The sequence below is a fragment of the Corvus brachyrhynchos genome, unplaced genomic scaffold (genome assembly GCF_000691975.1).
Source record: "Corvus brachyrhynchos isolate BGI_N302 unplaced genomic scaffold, ASM69197v1 scaffold61, whole genome shotgun sequence".
Lineage (NCBI taxonomy): Eukaryota > Metazoa > Chordata > Aves > Passeriformes > Corvidae > Corvus > Corvus brachyrhynchos.
The window spans coordinates 6234970-6254283 of record NW_008236478.1 but is presented as its reverse complement, the minus strand read 5'-3'; the positions used below and the strand labels follow the sequence as shown (position 1 = coordinate 6254283).

The 19314-nt window shown below is 37.2% G+C and overlaps 1 protein-coding gene across 1 annotated transcript in view; it reads left to right on the top strand.

Moving 5' to 3' along the window:
- Nucleotides 1-16139, top strand: part of ADGRA1 (adhesion G protein-coupled receptor A1) — a 162741-nt gene extending 146602 nt beyond the window's left edge. Inside the window, exons 6-7 of the mRNA XM_017726085.1 lie at nt 8294-8389; nt 11587-16139. Coding sequence (XP_017581574.1) covers nt 8294-8389; nt 11587-12808 — 1318 coding nt within the window. The 3' untranslated portion in view covers nt 12809-16139. The remainder of the gene's footprint in view (nt 1-8293; nt 8390-11586) is intronic.
- Nucleotides 16140-19314: the final 3175 nt, after the last annotated feature.

The window sequence follows — 19314 nt, the reverse complement described above, 5'->3', positions numbered from 1 at the left end:
AAATCCAAAAATACATCAAGTAGTGAATAAATAACCTCTGAATCAACTCTCAAAGGTTCTCGTTCTGTGAAAGTTAAAAATAGTGTATTTTCAGGTGATCTAAAAATTACAGAACTACAAAACAAGGACTTGAATGGTCTGCTTAAATTTTTTTAAATTACTGTGGAAGAAATAACATTCTTCTTGAGAAAAAAAAGTTGCCTAAAAAGCAAGTGTCAAAAACTCAACAATGCATGAAACACAGGGATATTCAGGAAGTTATGTCAGTGACTGTCATAATAAAATACAGGCTTAACATAAATTCCTTTTTAAAAATATGATTTAAAAGTTTAGCCATAGGAGAACATAGACCAGAACCCCCTGTCAGTGACTTTCACAGTCAAACCAAATTAAAATATATGTCCTCCTGTTAGTCATTTCATTTGGTTCCTTTGGCAGCCTTAATGAATATCACCTCAAGTAAAACCAAAGAAATCCATATTTTCTGTTTAAAATGCAAGGTGGTTCTACTGACAGTCACAGGACATTGATACTAATATAAAGTGAACTGAGTATTAAATACGTGACAATATAGGAGTACAGCAATTATTATCTTTACATGCTTTACTTTTCATTTTCATATTATATAAAATGCCACTGTCACATATAGGCTGCTATCAAAATTTCTTGTCTTGATGAGGGTTGATAGTTAATGGTTCTTTTCTCCCCTTTGAAAGGCAGAAGGACATCCTGATGGTAATTGACTTTCTAGAGGTGTACTGCAACGCTCGGTGAAGCAGTTGTGTTTGATTCAGTAGACTGGAACTGCAAAATGATTTCAGCTAACAGCTCTACGCCAGAGTAGTCAAATGGCTGGAAAAATGAGGTAGCAATGAATACCTCCAAACAAGAGTATCAGCCATTTTACTGCTAGAAATTAACTGTGGAAACAGAATTGAAAGGGCTTTTTGTGTTTTCTAGGGATAGAATGATGGTGCGAATAAAGAATACTCAAAGCATGAGTATTTTTTCTCCTCCCATTACTTCTCTCCAAGCATTGTCATAAACAGTTTTCTCTCTATAAGCATCATATTTTTGAACTTTTTCAAATAAAGAATCTGTAAGAAATACTAAAAAATATATTTTCTTTCTCATCAACATGATTCTTAATATTTTACTTACTTCTTTCCTTCAGAAGTGCATTCAGCATGGATTCCTACTTACCCTGACTTAAGTTATTTATTCATTAAATTAAGCAGGAATAGAAGTCAGCAGAGCTAAACTGCAGCATGGAATACACTGTAAGAATCATCTCTGTCTTTGATTTCCAGCAGCCCCCAAGGCATTCTCCAATAAAGTACAGAAAAAAAGGTGTCTCTTGCTTCTTAGATACAATAGCTCTTCAATTAGTCTAGCTCACCAAGAGACAATACAGTTATCCCTATGCAAATGAATCTCCTTTCTCTTTCTTCTAAATTTTCTCTGAACATTTTTTGTGAGCTCCTGAATTCATTTTTTATCTTTTTGTTACATGCATTTTTTTTTTTCTGTCCTCTCTGCTGGCTTAGACTGTCTCCCATGGTCCTGGTAAAGCAAACTGCAGCCGTACTATCAACCTGTAAATTCCTTTTCATCTGCAAAATTCCAGTTAAGACCTAGTGGCTGCATACACCATGAAGGGTGTTAACCAAGGAGGGTGAATATAAATCACTTCAGTGCTGCCTCCACTAGCAGGGCCTCTCACCCTGCCTGGCAGTGCTTGAGACATCATCTGCCGTGGGTGGAAGGCAGAGACACAGAGTGAATATTCAGTGCACTGGGCTCACAGGAGAGAAGCAAATGGGTTTGCAGCCATTTGATAGGTGAGGTTTCAGATCTTCTGACACTGACTAACATTGTCCCACTTTGTTGCCCAGGTTCCAATGACTCTTTAAGGACAGATGAAGAAGAGTATTTAAAATCCTTTCTCATGGCCAGTTTTAATAAAAAACCAGAGACTAGTTTTGTCAGATAGAGGCCTGGACATCTTAAGCTGAGCAGACAAATCTGCAGAGACTTTTCTTAATCAATTTTTTTAATTCATCTTTCTGCAATTTAGTGTCTGGCTCTAAATGGAAAAGATTATACATATTCTCACAAGGACATTATGACGATTAATTAATTAATGTTTGCAAAGCTCTTAAGTTGCATTAAGATCTAGAAAGAAGGGGTATATATAAATTAAATTAATAACTACCTGTACAGTGACCTTTGTTTCTTCTGTGCTGAATGAGTGAAAGGTCTTCTGGAAAAAAAACCAGTGGACTGTGAATAGGCAGTTAAGAGAATAACAATATTGGCACATAAAAGGTGATAAATAGGGTTTTCACACAACCCTTACTTCTGCTATTATGTACCGTTTAAAGCCTGACTCACAAAATTAAAGCTTATTTTAGCATTATTAGTTGATTCTTTGTCTTTTTTTTTATCTGTATTCTCCATATTTAGATGTCCTTTGCAGACAGGAGAAAAGTTCTGAAGGAAATATAGGTTATTTCTCTTCAAAAAGGTTGTTAAGAGAAACAAGCATATTATTTGTAAATATGTTTGTAAGTCAAGACTATCTGGGAATAGGATTTTAAATTGTTGGGGTTTTTTCATAAAGGAAAAGTATATTCTCAAAATCCCATAATTTCTACAAAGCCTTATTTTTATTTATCAAAATTCCCAGGAAAAAGGATCACAAAATGATGTGATGCATGAAAAATTCAGGAAGAATAATTTGAAAATCAGGCTCATAAATTCAGCTTTCTACAGAGCAGCTACTTCTCTGCCTGCCTCCTGGGTACTTGAACTGTGGCATCTGGTTAGCTCAGAACTTAATGACCATTTTCTATATGGATTACATTTTACAAAGATGTTAAATCAAATCCCAGCTCAAGGAAAAAGAAAAGGGAAAGTCGTCTTGCTGTGACCCTTCTTTTATTTTGATGTTTATTTTGCAGGTGGCTAGTAGATTGACGTCTCTTCTTATATGAACTGTGCCCTAAACATAAGTAAAGCTAAACTGATTTTTTTTTTTTTTTTTTTTTTTTTTTTTTTGTACTGCAGGCAGAAAATAAAATAAATTAATGCTTTGGTGGTATCTTCATATATATTTAACATGTACCTTTCTAGATTTGTGCATGCAGAGAGGAATAAAGTTAAATATGTGTACATTTTAATCAAGTAATATCTGCAATAAAGACTATTTGAAGCTTTAAAATCACTTCCTGATACATTGCCATTTTGCCAACATCTGCAGAAAAAACCCTTATAGTCAGTCTTGCATTACACTTCTAAAGCCAAGGTCTGGTCCTTTTTTGGAAAAATTCAGAGTCAAGGTTCTTAATCTGGAAAAAATTGGGCTAGAGAATAGCCAGACACTCAAGCAAGAAATTCATCACTGGGTAGAACTCTCCTTTTACTTGCTGACTTACTGAGTAACATTTATGGAAATAAACTTAGCAGAATATACTGTATGTTATCAGTATGGATGCTGCCTGCAGGCTATTGCAGTCATTCTTGCTGACATTATCCTGTTTCTATCAGATTGGCTGTGTAGCTCCCAGTATTTTGTGGTAGAGTTCGCCTTACAAGAGGAGTTCTTGCCGAAAGGAAGCTGAAAAACAGTAAGGCAGGATGTCAACAAAGGGGCATCACCCCAGGCAGTGTCTGCTGCTCTGTTGGGGGGGGTGTTTATGTCAGTGCATGCAATAAAAAATATTGTACTTGCTGGTCTCAGGCAGTCTCTGCAGCGGAAACTTAGGGGTTCCCTGGAATGTTCAAGGAATGTGATTCCTCCCCTTCAGCTTACTGCCCATCATTTGCTCATGTCTGCACAGCCTGGTTTTCAGGCCGAAGGTGTTGCTGCACTGCAGCGAGAGGTCCGAGTGCACCCTGCTGAGGCCTACCAGGCTAGTTTTAATCTAATTAGCTTGGATAACAATGTTAGTGAAGATGTGATAGAATGAGCTTCAGTAAATAAATGTATGCTGATGTAAAAGCCTGCTAGGAATCATCAGAATGTCCCTGGGTGGCCAGCAACAACAATGTACAAATTTGAAAACCTCTTCCCAAGGGCTGTTGGAGCAATGGCTTAGCACTTGCTTCAAAGCCCCAAATCATCCCACAGATAGTTTATAGTTTTCCCCGTAAAACAGTTTGAAAATATTATGTAAGTTAACTGCTTATCAAGATAAAATTTTAGCTGGAAAATAAATTTTTGTTTTCTCCCTGGGGTTTCCTAGTCTTTAAGGATTTGCATGCATGGCCAGCACAACTACAGCCAATCTCTCTGTGTTGTCTGCCTTCATCTTAACAGTCACATCACTCTTCTTACTGCTGCATATGGGGTTCCCTTACTGGTAGCCTGAGTATCACTGTCTGTGTTCTTGAATGGTAGAAGAGTAACACAAGCAGATGAAATTGGTTCTGGGTTACTGCGTGTTCTTTTTTGAAGAGGAGACAGTCCACTGGTAATGAGAAAAATTAGAAAATTAGCTCAGAAGTAGAAAAGGTAATTTGAAGACAAAAGCTGGTTACTGAACTAAAGGATACAGACCTTTAAAGTGTTAAAACTGTAAGACAGTCATAAGAGGAAATAGTAAACAAAAGGTAGGCAAACATTATAGGAAAAAGATGGAATTTTTTTTTTTTTAAATAAGAAAATATTCTTGGGGTGAGGGACAAAGATGGTTGAAAAGCATGTATTTTCTTAGTCTACAAGTCTACACTTCTGGTACAGCTTTGTTACTGCTTTATACTGTGAACAAGCTTACTGGACAGGAGCATCACCCGTTACTTTTTTTCCTTTTGTATGGCTGAAAGAGACCAAAAGTTGGGTGTGCAGCAGCATAAGAAGCAGAACCCAGCATCTCTCCAGTTAAAACCCTTACACTTGGACCACTTTAACTGGGCTGGAAAACCTGTTCTGTGAACAAGCTCAGGTGGGGCTATACCAAAGTGAATGGTGGTATTAGGGCTGCATGGCAAATAGCACACACAGGCTTCTCCAAAAGTCAGGCATTGGCAAGGCTTAGTGAATACTTGGAAGGCATCACCCTAATCAGAGGTTCATTCAGATAACACTGTGTTCTTCTTGCCCCTGCTTGAACCGAGAGAGGGGTAATTGGGTTTCTTGGGCTTGGAGACAAAATCCTAGATGCCATGATTTGCCCAGTCCCTTCATGTACAGTAACAGACAGGTGCCTTGTGTGTAAACATAGGATGGGAGTTAAGGAATTTCATTTTCTGCATGGCCTTCAACACCTAATCTCTCCTTGTTTTCTCATCTGTACAACAGGGACACCATTGTTTATTGACCACACAGGGGGCTGTAGGGCTAAATTAATTAATGTTAACAACCCTTTGATTCTCTTAGATAAAGGTTTTCTAGAAGTATGAAGAATAGCTATTTATTGTCTATGTTTTGTCACTTTTTATTTATGCCCTATTCTACTGCAGCTTTTTCTTCAGAATTATTTGCCCTATTATCTGATCTGCATGAAAAGAAGAAATTGATAACAACTAATGTTTGCATTAAAAGTAATGTTTGAAAAGACTGGTCTAAATTTATTCATTTCAAGTGTACTTCCTCACAACTAACATGTATATGAAACCTTTTGATCAATGTGTCTTTTCTTTGGTGACTTTGCAATATGGTCTTTTCTTGTTTATATACTGTTTAAGGTATCCATGAGCTCACAAAAATGGACAAGAGTATGCACTTCTGCTCTTACAATTAATTTCTTTATCTTTGATTGTGTTTTCTGTTTGGTCTATTTTAATCCTATTCCTCTCTTGCTGACTTTTCTTCTATTCAACAGCTTCAAGAATCCTGAGCCCACCAATGCAGAATCATTTGTATACATCATCATTTCTATTTGCTGTTTTCTTTTTTTCCCCCTCCCCCCCCCCTCAGTGAGGCAGTGTGATGTGCTGGATATCAGTACAGTGCACCTCAGGTACACTGAAACATTTGACTTCACCTTGTGTCATTTCTAGAATGTATTTTCTTGCCCTTAGCCCTGAGCCACAACAGGAATTTGGCCAGATTGTGCCACATTTCTGCAGCACTGTGTAGCTAAGTGCTTCCAGAACATCTGTTGCTGCTGTTGTGTTCAGCAGCCTGCTTAAAGTGTGAGCTGTGAAGTAGATTATCTAACGCACAAATACTGGTTTGTCTGAAACTTTAGATAAGAATTGATTTATATGTATGTATCCAATCTGTAAAAAGTGGTGGCACTGCAAAAAATGAAATTATAGGTTGCATTTTAGGTAAATTCTATGGTGTAATCACTTCAGATGAGTTAGAAATGCAGTTTCCTGTACTTGCTTCTGTATTCCTATTTTTTCTGCTCCTTACTATTTCTTACGTAATTTGAGATTCACTTTTCTGTGCCTCATTGCTGTACCCTAGTAATTTCCTGAATTTCAAAAATGCCATTGAAAAGGTCTTTTTTAAAAATAATAATAAGCTATTAAAGTAGCTTATTCAACATGCTCATGTCAGAAGGTATTTACAATCATTAAAGTGCAGTGAATGAATGGATTTTGTAGGCAGGCAGCTTGTTCATTGGAGTTGTTGAGATCTTCAGAATAAGCCAAGTTGAAGAAAAAACATATACTCAGTGACTTTGAATTTATAAAATCTGAAGGGCTTCCTGATGAATGCAAAATATGATTTTCTCTGATCTGTTTACAGTTTAGACCATTAGGACAAAGATTGACTGTAAATACTAAGATGAAATTTATGTTATGACCCATAATTCTGCTTTGGAAGGAGGTGGGAAAAGAGGTTAAGAAATTCTAACCCTAATTCTGGGCTTGAATTAAATGCTGATTTATTTAATCTTATTTACTATTACTCTGTGTAAAAAATCCTACCTTGCAATGACTGTGAAATTTCCTAATATTTATAATACATTATAGAAAACAAGTGGCTAGATTGTGAATGTGTCCCACACATTACCAGGTTCCTCTTAGACCTGAGGGACAACATAGCAGCAGTGACTCGGAAGTGTCTGTATCCCTGCATACTGTATCCACATCAAAGAAGAGGCTTGAAAAGAAATTAATTTTGTCTGCCAACAGAGGAGCATTGGTTAAGCCAGGAAATGAGTCAGGATTTCAGAGAACCATCTGCGCTTCTAGGTGCAGTGGAACATTTTCCCTTTTGCCACTGAGCAGCTTCCAGCTGCAGGAATGGGGGCTGATGCTCTCCACCTCAGAGACTACAGTGGTGGCAATGCTGTGCTCCAGGCATGATTTTGTGTTTTGCTTATATAAATGGAAAACGTGATGGTGGTTCATTTTGCTGAATTTGGACACAGGCATGAAGGATGCCAAATTCTGTGAGATCCCCTGGGACTTTAAGGTAGCCTAATGATCCTACATTGTAATGACTGCTGCCTCCAAGTAGTTCAGTGGCATTTAACCTGTTAAAGGGGTGTGAAGCTCTGTGTTTTCTGTCTTTACCGAAAGATTAACAGTTTTCAGATCTTGCTGAAGCCTTAGAAGCACTCACATTTTAATGCATTTGCAAGGCTGGGTATTGAAAGAGTGAAGAAAGTGAGGTATATGCAAAGTCCTCCCAATTTCTTCAGATTTTTCCCTGTGCAGAAATAAATCTAAACGTTTTACCAAGTGGACTGCCCCTTTTCTCTTTGGCTAACTGAGCTTCCTTTCTTTTATCATGTGGGAGATATGAAAATGCTTCTGTGATTTCACTGAATTTCCCTGGGAACATTTTTATGTTAAAGTGAATAAAGCTGCTTTGCCTGAATTTTTTTTAATTTATAATGCTTACATATTTAATAACTATTATTATTATTAACATATTAATAACTATTATGTTACATTATGTATTATATAACTATTATATTATATATATTTAACTATACATATTAATAACTATTATATTTAATAACTATTAAATATAAGTATCTAGGTGAGGGGAATAACTTTATTTAGGATTTAGGTTCTGTCATTAGACAATGTTTTGTTTTTCATATTACTTCGTAGCTACATTTACTAAAATTGTAAATCAAGAGTTTGTTAAAAGTGGGTCCATATAAATATTAAATACTAAATATTAGGCTTTCTGCTCTTTGCTTCATAGAGCACAGTGCTTATTGTGACAATACTTCATTCTTTGCTTTTCTGGTTTTAGAGACATGTTTAATGTTTCAGCAATATTTTATTCCCAAAATATTTCAAGAAGGTACAATTATTTTAAAAGTATTTTCAACTACAAGTCAGGCAAATTAAAATATCAGTTATTATTTCTCAACAGATTTTACCTGATTAGTGGTGGAGTTCCGTTCATTATCTGTGGGATTACAGCAGCAACCAATATCAATAATTATGGGATTGAAGGCAATGCACCATAGTAAGTATGAACTACTATCATATAACTTTTAAGGAAAACATATTATTTTTTTTATCCCAGTAAATGTAGCTGACTTCATAAAGGGTACAGGCATGCAATTTGGGATGATACTTGTTATGAAATTCTATTAAATATTGGCCATGAAAGAGCAATGTCTTAATCTGGAGCTTGCTGCTTCACCTCCACCAATTTGACTCCATTACTGTCAATACAATCACCTTTCATTTACAGAATTACTCTTCATTTACATCTGAATAAGTGAAAGATATTAAAAATGCCTAATGAGTAGCATATCTAATACATCTATTGATTAATTCAATATTTTCGTTTTATTATCTACCTTGATTTAATATCCTTCATGTGACTTAGAGCAATTTACAAATAGTGATGTAAGAAAAGGACAAGCAAAAATCCCTTTCCCACCTCCTCCACTCCTGCCCCTTCATTAAAACCCAAATATTTTGAATTTCCACCACCTGGAAATGTTCCAGTCACAATATCTGGCAATCCTGACATAATCCTCTTGTGTCCTTGTGTGTAGGTGGGTGTTCAGTAGAACTGCACAAGCTCTTCAGGCATCACATTATTTTTAGTTCTTGGCATGAAGCATGAGGTATCCATAAGTACAATAAGTCTTTCCATAAAAGCGTAGCAGAAAGTGAATTAGACTGCAAAGTTAAATACAGTGTGTGTAACACATCAGCATGGCAGTGACTGGCACACTAATGGATATTTTACTACTCTGGCAGCACTAATACTCTAGAGGACATCACTCTTAGTTAGACGCTTTGAGCATCTATTGTAACACATTTGAAACTGGTTGTGTTCTGGGCATGAAAAGTGGCAACCAAGGAGAATGGTTCATGAGTGAGCATCTGGCTCCTTAAAGACATTTTTGTAGGTAATTGAAATTTAAATTCCAATAAGAAATCAGTGCATACCATGGCTAACTGTTTGCTCTGCCTAGGGCCCAACTCATATACTTATTCAAAGTTATCCAATTAATCAGCGAGTTTATAATCAACAGTGTCTTACAAAACTCTGTTATTTATGTTCATAAAGATGAGACATTTTTCATTTTGGTGCAGTTACTGATATTATACTTCTTTTATCATGTTAATGTAGCAAATCAATACCTGGTGCCACAGTGTGCACAGAAAACAAGGGACAGATGAGGAATGGTTATAAGACTGAGCAAAATGACAGCTTCTAATTCAATGGCAGCATAGTGAATTATGTGCCTTATTAATTTTTTATGGTATTAGTAAGGTAAATGTAGATGCACAAACTTGAACTTTTTTTACAGAATAGATTTTGTAAGTGATCCACGATGAGATTCTACTTGAAATAAGAGCATCCCATGAGACTGCTCCACTCAGGAGCATTCCACTCTCTACTTTGCATCAAATACACAGCATTCAAATGTATTTCAAGTATCCACATAGCTTTGTGTTCTCTGCTTATCCAATTAACTATAGGTGGTAATTTACCTATGTTTTCACAAATATCTTTCAGAGAATCTTTTCTCGTGCCTGTCTAACAGCAAATTATACTCATATAAAAAATATATAAGTATTTTATATATACTTATATAGTGTATATGAAAAATACTCTTGGGAGTGTTTTTAAGTTCATTAATACATGTGTGTATGTTTTTGTTTAAGGTTCAGATTTCAAAAATTCAAAGTCGTTATTCTGCAGTTTCTTGTTGAAACACCCAGTGGGACTGTTTCTATTTAGCTGAGAGGTTCTCAGCCTGGCAGAAAAAGTCATTCTGCCCTTTTTATAGTAACTTGTAGGTAATTTCTGGATCGACAAGAATCTGATATCACAAGTTTTCTCACTGGAACTGGAGAAACTGCAACTAATCACACATGCCTAAATGAATGTGAAGTGTCACACCATGTCACTTTTAGAGCTGGAATCATAATGACAGATCACCTGGTCTGTCCTTCTGACCCAGGGGGAAATTAGCTATATCCAAACCATTCCTGACAGTTATTTATCTGAGGTACTTTAAATGCGCCCGTAATGGATAGACCACATTTCATTCCAACAGCTTATTATCCTAATTGTCCTAACAGCTAAGAAACTTTTTTAAAAATCTAATTTAGATCTTTCTTGCTGCAGTTTAAGCCCATTACTTCTTGTCCAAGAGATAAAGTAACTTACTCGTCTTTCCAGAAATCCATGCAATATTTAGGATATAAGAACATAATAGCAGCTGTACTAGGCTGTACTACCAGCTCAGTTCCCTGTCCGCACTATGGCTAAAAGCAGATCATAGAGAAGAGTCAAAACCAGGCAAATATTCCTTCTCCCTCTAACCCATATTCTGCCAGTTTCCATGTAGGATTTCATTAGTGTTTTTTCCCCCGTGTTTGTTCGATCAGATCATTCGTCCTTAAGACAGTCCTCTTAGACTCATACTGGCCTGTGAGCTAATTTAAGCTGCTCTAAAACAGTTATGGTTATATTATTTAAAGCCTAGCAAACCATGATCATGCTACAATGATATTATGCTACCAAGGTAGCATAATCACAAAGAGACCATCACTTTCCTTAATTTTTCTGAGGACATTCAAACTGACATGGATGAACTCCCAGCAACTCTAGAAACAGTGCAGAATTCAGAAATGGCATATATCTTTCAGGTCTGTTCACTGCAAAAAGTGGTGACAGTTCAACTGGAAGTCTTTTTTCAGGCTCTCTTGGTACTCAGGCTGTTCTCTGGCAAGAAGAAAATTCTCTAAGAACAATCTTTACCCTTAAGAATTTGTTGCAATGTTCATTGATACAAACATCTGAAATCTGTACATTTCTATTGCTCACATACAGTGTATAAACTATGCCTCATTTGCTTTTAATCAAAGTATTAGTGCTGACATTTTTAATAGTAGAAAAAAGGGTTGACATAAATGGTCTTCTACTTCACTGCAATTCCAGAGTCTAAGCTGACCTATATTTCTTGGAAATTTTCAGTTTTAATAGTGTCTAAATTATCCTATCTATTCTATTCTATTAAAAATTAGAAATTGATGTCTCAGTTTAATTAATATTAAAGACACATGTCCTGTCTCCACAGTTTGAACTTCTGAGATATTGTTGTGTCATATCAGTCAGAGATCAGTCAGCTGTCCATCACATCTAATGTGGTCTCTGAAATGTTCTTGACTCTGTCTTTTTGTTGTTTTCAGTTGCTGGATGGCCTGGGAGCCCAGTCTCGGTGCTTTTTATGGGCCAGTGGCATTCATTGTGCTGGTGACCTGTGTTTACTTTCTCTGCACGTACGTGCAACTGAAGCGCCATCCTGAACGCAAGTACGAGCTAAAGGAAAAGACAGAAGATCCACAGAGAATGCCAAGTACTGATGTGGGCCATGGTCATATTACAGACCCTGTGTCCGTTCCCCAGGCAACCTGCCCCATGATTTCTTCTTCCTTATTGGAAAATGAGCATTCATTTAAGGCTCAGCTTCGAGCCGCAGCATTCACTTTGTTCCTGTTTACTGCCACTTGGACCTTTGGAGCACTTGCAGTATCTCAAGGTCATTTCTTGGATATGATATTTAGCTGTCTTTATGGAGCCTTCTGTGTGACCTTGGGGCTTTTCATCCTGATCCATCACTGTGCTAAGCGAGATGATGTGTGGCATTGCTGGTGGTCCTGTTGCCCATCCAAAAGGAACACCTATTCTGTGCAAGTTAACGTGCGCCCAAAGGTTAACGTCAATGGCGACACTCAAGTTCATGCACCTTGTCTTCAGGAATCACCGTGTCCCAACAAGTCAGCTGTGTTTAATCACCCAGCAGCGAGCCACTGCAAACTCACTAACCTGCAAGCAGTTCAGAACCATGTTAACTGCCTGTCACCTGTGACACCATGCTGTGCAAAAATGCACTGTGATCAGCTGCTTGATGATGAGGCTCACATTCATGTCCACAATGAGGGAACCTTCAGACCCAATATGCACATTCATAGATGTCTGAAAAGCAGAACTAAGCCACGTTACTTCAGTCGGCACAGGTCTGCAGGGGAAAGAGAGTACGCCTATCACATCCCCTCAAGCATTGACGGCAGCATCCACAGCTCCCACACAGACAGTCCCCACAGCACACACGAGAGCCAGTCAGGTCACAGGAGGGCCTGCTGCTCAAAAAGTGATCCATACCCTACCGTCAACCAGCCCGAAAGTAGCGACGCAAGTACTGTAATATATAGTTGTGGTAAAATGCCAGAAAGTGACACTGTGCACCATCCAGCTCACTTTGAAATGCACCCACGGACACAGTCATTGCCATTTAATACAACAAATCACAACGGAATTCTCAAGGGAAACATGCATGAAGCCATGATATACAGCTCAGATAGTACAGGAAATATCAAAACTGGCCCTTGGAAAAATGAAACTACTGTGTAGTTTGTGGGCCATCATAACATGTTTTTTGCCCTAAACCATCATTATCTTTGTTTATATTCTGAGATGAATATGATGATATGTTTGTGTAGCCCATCAGTAAATTGTACGGCTTTTCATCTTCTTAATAAGAGTCAAAAAAGAGGGATAGTGACAGTTTTAAAGTGAAGGTATTTTTAAAAGAAAGTTATAAAATTATTCTGAAAGATAATGAGAAAATGAAGTCTAGACAATTGAATAAGAGAGGCAATATCCTTTTGTTATACAGAATGATATTTCTTTAGAAACATAATTTTCATTCATTGTTTTCACTTTTTTTCTGTCGTAATTTCAGACACTTTTTATAAACATATCAGCATCTTAAACTTTTACTTATTTATTTTTGTAGAAAAATATTATTACTGTGCCATGGATTTTAATCAGAAGTGGCTATGGTAGAAATGATAAACAGGATTTTATAAAATTGCAGCTTTTTAGATATACAAAAGTGATACTGCCTCTAAAAATCTTCTGTAGCATATGGCCTGTAAAGTCATGTAATGTACAGTCCCTGTTCTGTCCTTTTTCTTGTTGGAGAGAAGTGCTAGGTAATGTCTCTGTTACATCTTTGGTGCTGTATTGGTTGTATTTTGCATGACATATGTCAGGATATACCATTTGCTGTTTTCTAGTGTTACATGTGTTAAAGAACAAAAAAAAAGTGTTGTACAAGGCTGTGAAAAACCCTATTGATATTAATCTAGAGCATTATAAATCTACAGGAAAAGAAATCACTCTGCACTAGTTTAAGTGGCACAATCCTTTGTATAAGGTTATATGATAGCTTTGATAAGGGTCCACTCTAATGTCTTTACGGAGCATGCACTACTCATTGTACGTGGCACTGTGCAGTGTAATAGCAATTGTCTCAACAAGTTTTCCACTTCTTTGTAAAGTATGCCTTTTAAACAAATCTGTAAGCTGTTCCACAGTAACCTGTCCACATCTGTTAAGGTAGAGCAGTTTTACCATTAACTCTTTGAGGACTACAGTTATTTTCTTAAAGTAGCTTATTCTAGTTCAGAGATACTGTATATATGATATTGTCTATTTAGTTACATGATCAATGTAGTCCAGAGTTGTCAGGAAAGAGGAAGTTCAGTAATTTTGTGAAAACACACCTTCTTAGAATCCATCTGTTAATTTCACCACTTGCTTTCTGAAAACCCATTTCCTCCCCTAGCAAATTTCAGATTGTCTTAATCCTTTTAATGCAAATTTGACCTTCAGAGAAGTTCTTTATGTTCATGATTTCTGCTAAATTGTAGGGCATTCCAGGGTCAGTAGCATTCTCTATTAACAAGGCTCTTGGCAAGATTTTTCATGTTTCCATGAACATCTGGACACAAAGCATCAACTCACAGTACAGAACTGCATCAGATTTATCCCTACATGAAATAAAACTGCTTTTTACAAATAGGAAGGGTGCAGAATAATAATAGATTTCAGAAAGTGAATGGGAGTATAGAGCTGTGAGAAAAATGTCTACAGTGGAAAGTGAACAGTGCATCCAGAAATGAGAGAAAAAGCACAGTTCTGTAGGGCCACACAAGAAAGTTCGCTGTCATGTCTTCACACAGACTTATGTAATTGCCGCAGAGAGGAAATAGAAAATTCCATTGAGAGATCATCAGTCTGTGATTCTCTGTGTATAAGTGGCAGAAGTCTTCACATACTTCAGCCCGATATTTTTCTGTTATTAGCAGTTTATTAGACTCTACCTTTTTTTTTTTTAATGTAGGAATAAATTTCCTAATAGTGTACATAAAGATGACAATTATAATTGTTAGAATGTTATAAAAACATGTAAGTCAGATGAATGTGTTCTGCAGTGTTGCAGGTGGGAATTAGTACTCAAAGGGTTAATGCTCAGTATCTGAGTGCAAGAAATCTTGTTTTTCTGTATTTTTGTAAATTTGAAATATATATTGTAAAGTCCAGCAGTGCAATGTATCCATCTCAGATTGTGTATTTTTAAAAGGTGAGCAAGAAGAATGCACTAGGTGGTTGTCAAGTTTTAAGCCAATATTCAACAGTTTCATGACTGCTTCTTTAGCTAATACAAAAAAAAAAAGACAAAACACTGAGCTTTATTATGTATATGCTGTATATGCTTGAACTGTCTCTAAACTAAAATACAGTATTTTTCTTTGTTTGCATATTGAAATATTTTCTGTTTCATAATTGTTTTCTTTTAATAATACTTTTACTCATTCCACATAGACAGTGAGCCCTAGATAAACATAGACATAATGTGAAATCCACTTCTCTGTCTCAGCACTGTGTATATGTGTATTCTGTAACAGTAAAATTGTAGGAGGTCTGTAGACCATTATGCAAAATATCACACACACACACACACAGAGCCAAGATGAAATACTCACTCTGCAAGAATCCACTCAGTAAGCTCCTTTATTCAGCTTGTGTTTTAATCACCTCTGTTATTTTGTCTGAGAGGCCAATTCCATCTTCATAATGGCTTACAAAAAGTAAATAGGTGCTGCTTTCCACAGAATATCTTACATGATAAAACTCTCTGGAATTCAAACGTAAAATATTAAAACACTTTTCTTATTGTGTTAAAAATTAATTTAGTGAATATTTCTGGGCTAATTTGGAAGAGATGTGTTATGCAATAATCTGTTTGCATATTATTTTTTCAGAAAATATACAGTATATCTACAGAGGAGGAGACATGATATTAAATAAATATAAAAATGTTTTGTAACATCAAATTTGACCAAAATACTTTTTATGCTATTGACATTTTTTTTCCTTAAGATAAATGAGATAATTTCAATGCTTTGGAAGTCTGGTTTTGATTTATTGTGGGGTTTTGGTCAATTATAGTCAGTGAACCATTACTACTTTACCTGATTTTCTTCCCTATAAAAATAAAGTCAATGAAATAACCAGAGTGTAAGAGATATATTGTCCTAGTAAATTCCTTACAGACACATGTAACGTATTTTAAAATCAGTTTTAGTTTTGGTGATTCATTGATGACAAAAAAATGATTGAACAGATTTTACTGTTCACTTTCTGTCCGAGATTAAGCAAGAGGAATTTCATCCAAAAAAAGATAATTTTCAGAGAATGATGCAACCAACAGAAATCTGAATAGCTGCTACCAGGATAAAAATATGCTCTTGCTGTAGTGTTGTTCTCTGCGTATAGAAATTCCAGCTTTCACGACTGAATTTGAAGTCTCATAGGCTGTTTACAGGAAGAATTCCTACCCAGCCTCATATAATGAATTTGGGTGTAAAAATAAAGCATACATTTTTGCACATTATGTCTGGTCATATGTGTCGTTCCCAAGAAGTCTGTTGACTGTGTCTGCACTAATGTGACTGAGCAGTTGCTGTCAGTGGCCATAAACAGCTGTTTTCCTTCACCACACAGCTGCCTGCCAGCTACCCCGTGAGCACTGTATCCAGATGTTAACCCACCACGGGAGCTTCACTGGGGCTATACAGCATTCGTGTCTGAACCAAAGCAAAGTCTGTGCTTCAAGCAAAGTCAAGGCCACCTTTGATGGACAACATAGGCAATTGGGCAGCCTCCACTTGAACACTAAGGGTTGAAGGCAGATAAATTTAATGGAAGTGGATTTAAGCAGTTTTAAGTCCTCCTCCCTCCATCTCTCTAAAGTACCTGCCTAGTAAGTTTACTGCCTACAGATATTTAACAAATCCAAACAAATCCAGGCAAAATTAGACAGTTGACCTAAAATTCCTGGTTAGTTGAAATGAGTGAAATAGCACAACCTAGTTAACAATCAGAGATGCCCAAGCGGGAGAAAACCTCTTTGGATGCTCTGTCACAAAGCTGCTTCAGGTTGGTTATGTGTGGGTCTAACCGTCCTGGGTCCCTGAAGATCTGAAATTGCTCTTGTGCACACACTGTTAAGGTTTACAAAGCTGATTTCAACTCCACAAATTTGTAAGTAGCTTCCACTGTAAATTATATGCTTTTTTACAATGAAGAGGTTATCTGACATTTCACTGTTTAGGAAAAAGAAAATTGTCATCACGATCAGGCTGGTAACCTTTTTATGATAGGATCTTCTTTGCATGGAAACAAGAAAAAGGAGACCACCTGTACTCCCACTGAGTTTTTGTTGCCTATGAAAAGAAATGTCAGGCTGATGAAGACATTGGCAGCTCAGCAGCTTCCTTGCCAGAACATGAATTCAAGTTCCTGTAGCAGCATCCTTCAATTTGGAAAGAAGCTGAAGAACACAGCTGGATCAATCAGAATGCATTGGCTGAATTTAAAGGCTGGCTGGCTGACTTCAGTTAAGCAATTTCAGTAGTAACTTGGTGCTCTAGGCAGCTTTTACGTGCTTAGTTAACTCTACAATGAAGGGAGCTTTTGGTTTCATTCTTTGGGGTTTTTTTTTGCTGTGCCCAGTTGACTATTTTCTAATTAGCAATTGAATAGCTAAGAAGAAAACTTGCTCTACAAATTACCTTGACTATAAGCCGTGGCTTTTTGTTCCCAGTTAGGGGGTTTGTGAAGGTGCAAGTGAATCCCTGTTCCCTTACCTGAGTTTTTTCAGGACCCAAACAAGCAAGCATCAGTGAATTCAGGACAATATTAGAGGGCTCACTTCTCTACAGGGAGGGTTGAAATTTGGTTTGCAAACTCCAGAGCAATTCAACCTCAAACAATATCCTGCCTTGAAGTTGTGCAGCTGGCCATGCCTCTGAGGTAAGGGGGTTTTTGTAAACATGGTGTCTGCATACCCCATAGGTACTGCTGTCTCTTTACATTTTGATCTGTTTGAATTGTGTAGTGCCTTGCAGTCTGAATAACAAAATGAGTGACTGTTCCCATCAGCCCATCACTCTGCTCCAGCTGTTTGCCTTAACCTGCAGCACACTGCCAAGCAAGATTCTCCAGCATACTCAATGTTTTCATTCATTCCTTTATTTTATTGAGTATCCAAGGTACTCAATAACACCTGAGGAAGGCAGCCAGGAGGAGCTTATTTTGGGACTAGGGGGAATTTCTGGGAGAAGAGAAAGCAATAAAACACATTATTCATATTCTTCTCACACTACTTTCTTTTGTTAGCCCATTTGTTAGTGAGCTGTAAGCAGTTACAGTCACTTATTCCCTGATTCTTTCCACTGCAAGACCTTGTTCTCCACTAATTAGAACATAGCTGAAAGTTAACCATTTAGCTGGATTTATGCCCTCAGCAATTACTGCCCTCAGATGGATGATTTTACAGGGTTCAGCCAAAGCAGCTGCAATGTTTTCAGCAAAGAGGCTTGATGAAAGAATGTCTGTCCACAATAACACCTTTCAGTGATTCTATAATAGTTCTATCTTCGAGGCCCATTATTTGAAAACTTGGAGAAGTATGGCTATTATAAGAAAAGGGCATCTCTTGCTGTTTCTATAAAGTAAGTGGTTCACTACAGATAATTTAGCCACTAAAAATATCACAATATATTACTGTGAAATGGGTGCCTTCTTAGGATGTGTATGCCCCGACTGGGACCACACTCACTGATCCTGTGCTGCTGCTGCATGCCCTAGGGGCTCTAGAGGACCAGCCCTATAAATGATTTACTTCAGCTGCCCTGAGCTAGGATTAGGATTGAAAGCAGTGGGGCTTGGTTCTCATGTTCTCTGCCAAATGCTCCAGCTTGTCTCCCCTTCACAGGCACCGTGATGGAATGAAGGAGGAAACTGACTGGTTTGTATGAGGGAGACAAATGCTAGGCTAAAAGAAATCAAAAAGAGAATGAGCTTCTAGCAGTGGATCGAGTTGAATGGAGCAAGCTGATCAGAAGGAGAGAGGTTGGTGTGAGTAGGGTGCTGCAACATGACTTGGGGAATAATGGAATGGAAAGGAAATGAGCAAAATTTAAAAGAGGAACTTGGAGGCTGGAAACAAACTGGGACCAAATTGATCATGGGGGAGAGGAGGAGGAAATAATTGTGTCCATGAGTCTTTCCAGTTTGGGTGTGAAAGCCAAGCTTTGTGATTCCTCTGCCATCAGTAAATACCTGAAAACCTACTAGAAAAATGGCTATTCACTTACAATGTTGTCCTCATACAAAATGACTGTATTAGTGCTGTCAGCTATTCCAGTAATGTGTCAGAAATCTGGGTATTGAATCACAGATGCTAAAAGCTGTTGATTAACCAGATATTTCATGTCCCACATGACAGAATATCTGTATTTTTAATGTCTTCTTTTGAAATCCCGGAGCTAAAGACAACCAATTTCAAACAGTGCAAGTGAAGCTGAAAGTCAAACACACCAAATTGAGGAACTGTTAGAATTAAGGCTGTCTTTGGAACCTTCATTCACAGCTTCAGTCTGTCTTTTGATGTTGTTTTTCAGTATTTGAGTTCATGCTGCTTTCTAACACTTTGGCTTTGATGCTGCACATTTAGTGTTCTTTAAATGTGTGCTTTTGTGTACATCTAGAGCTAAGCCAGTCAG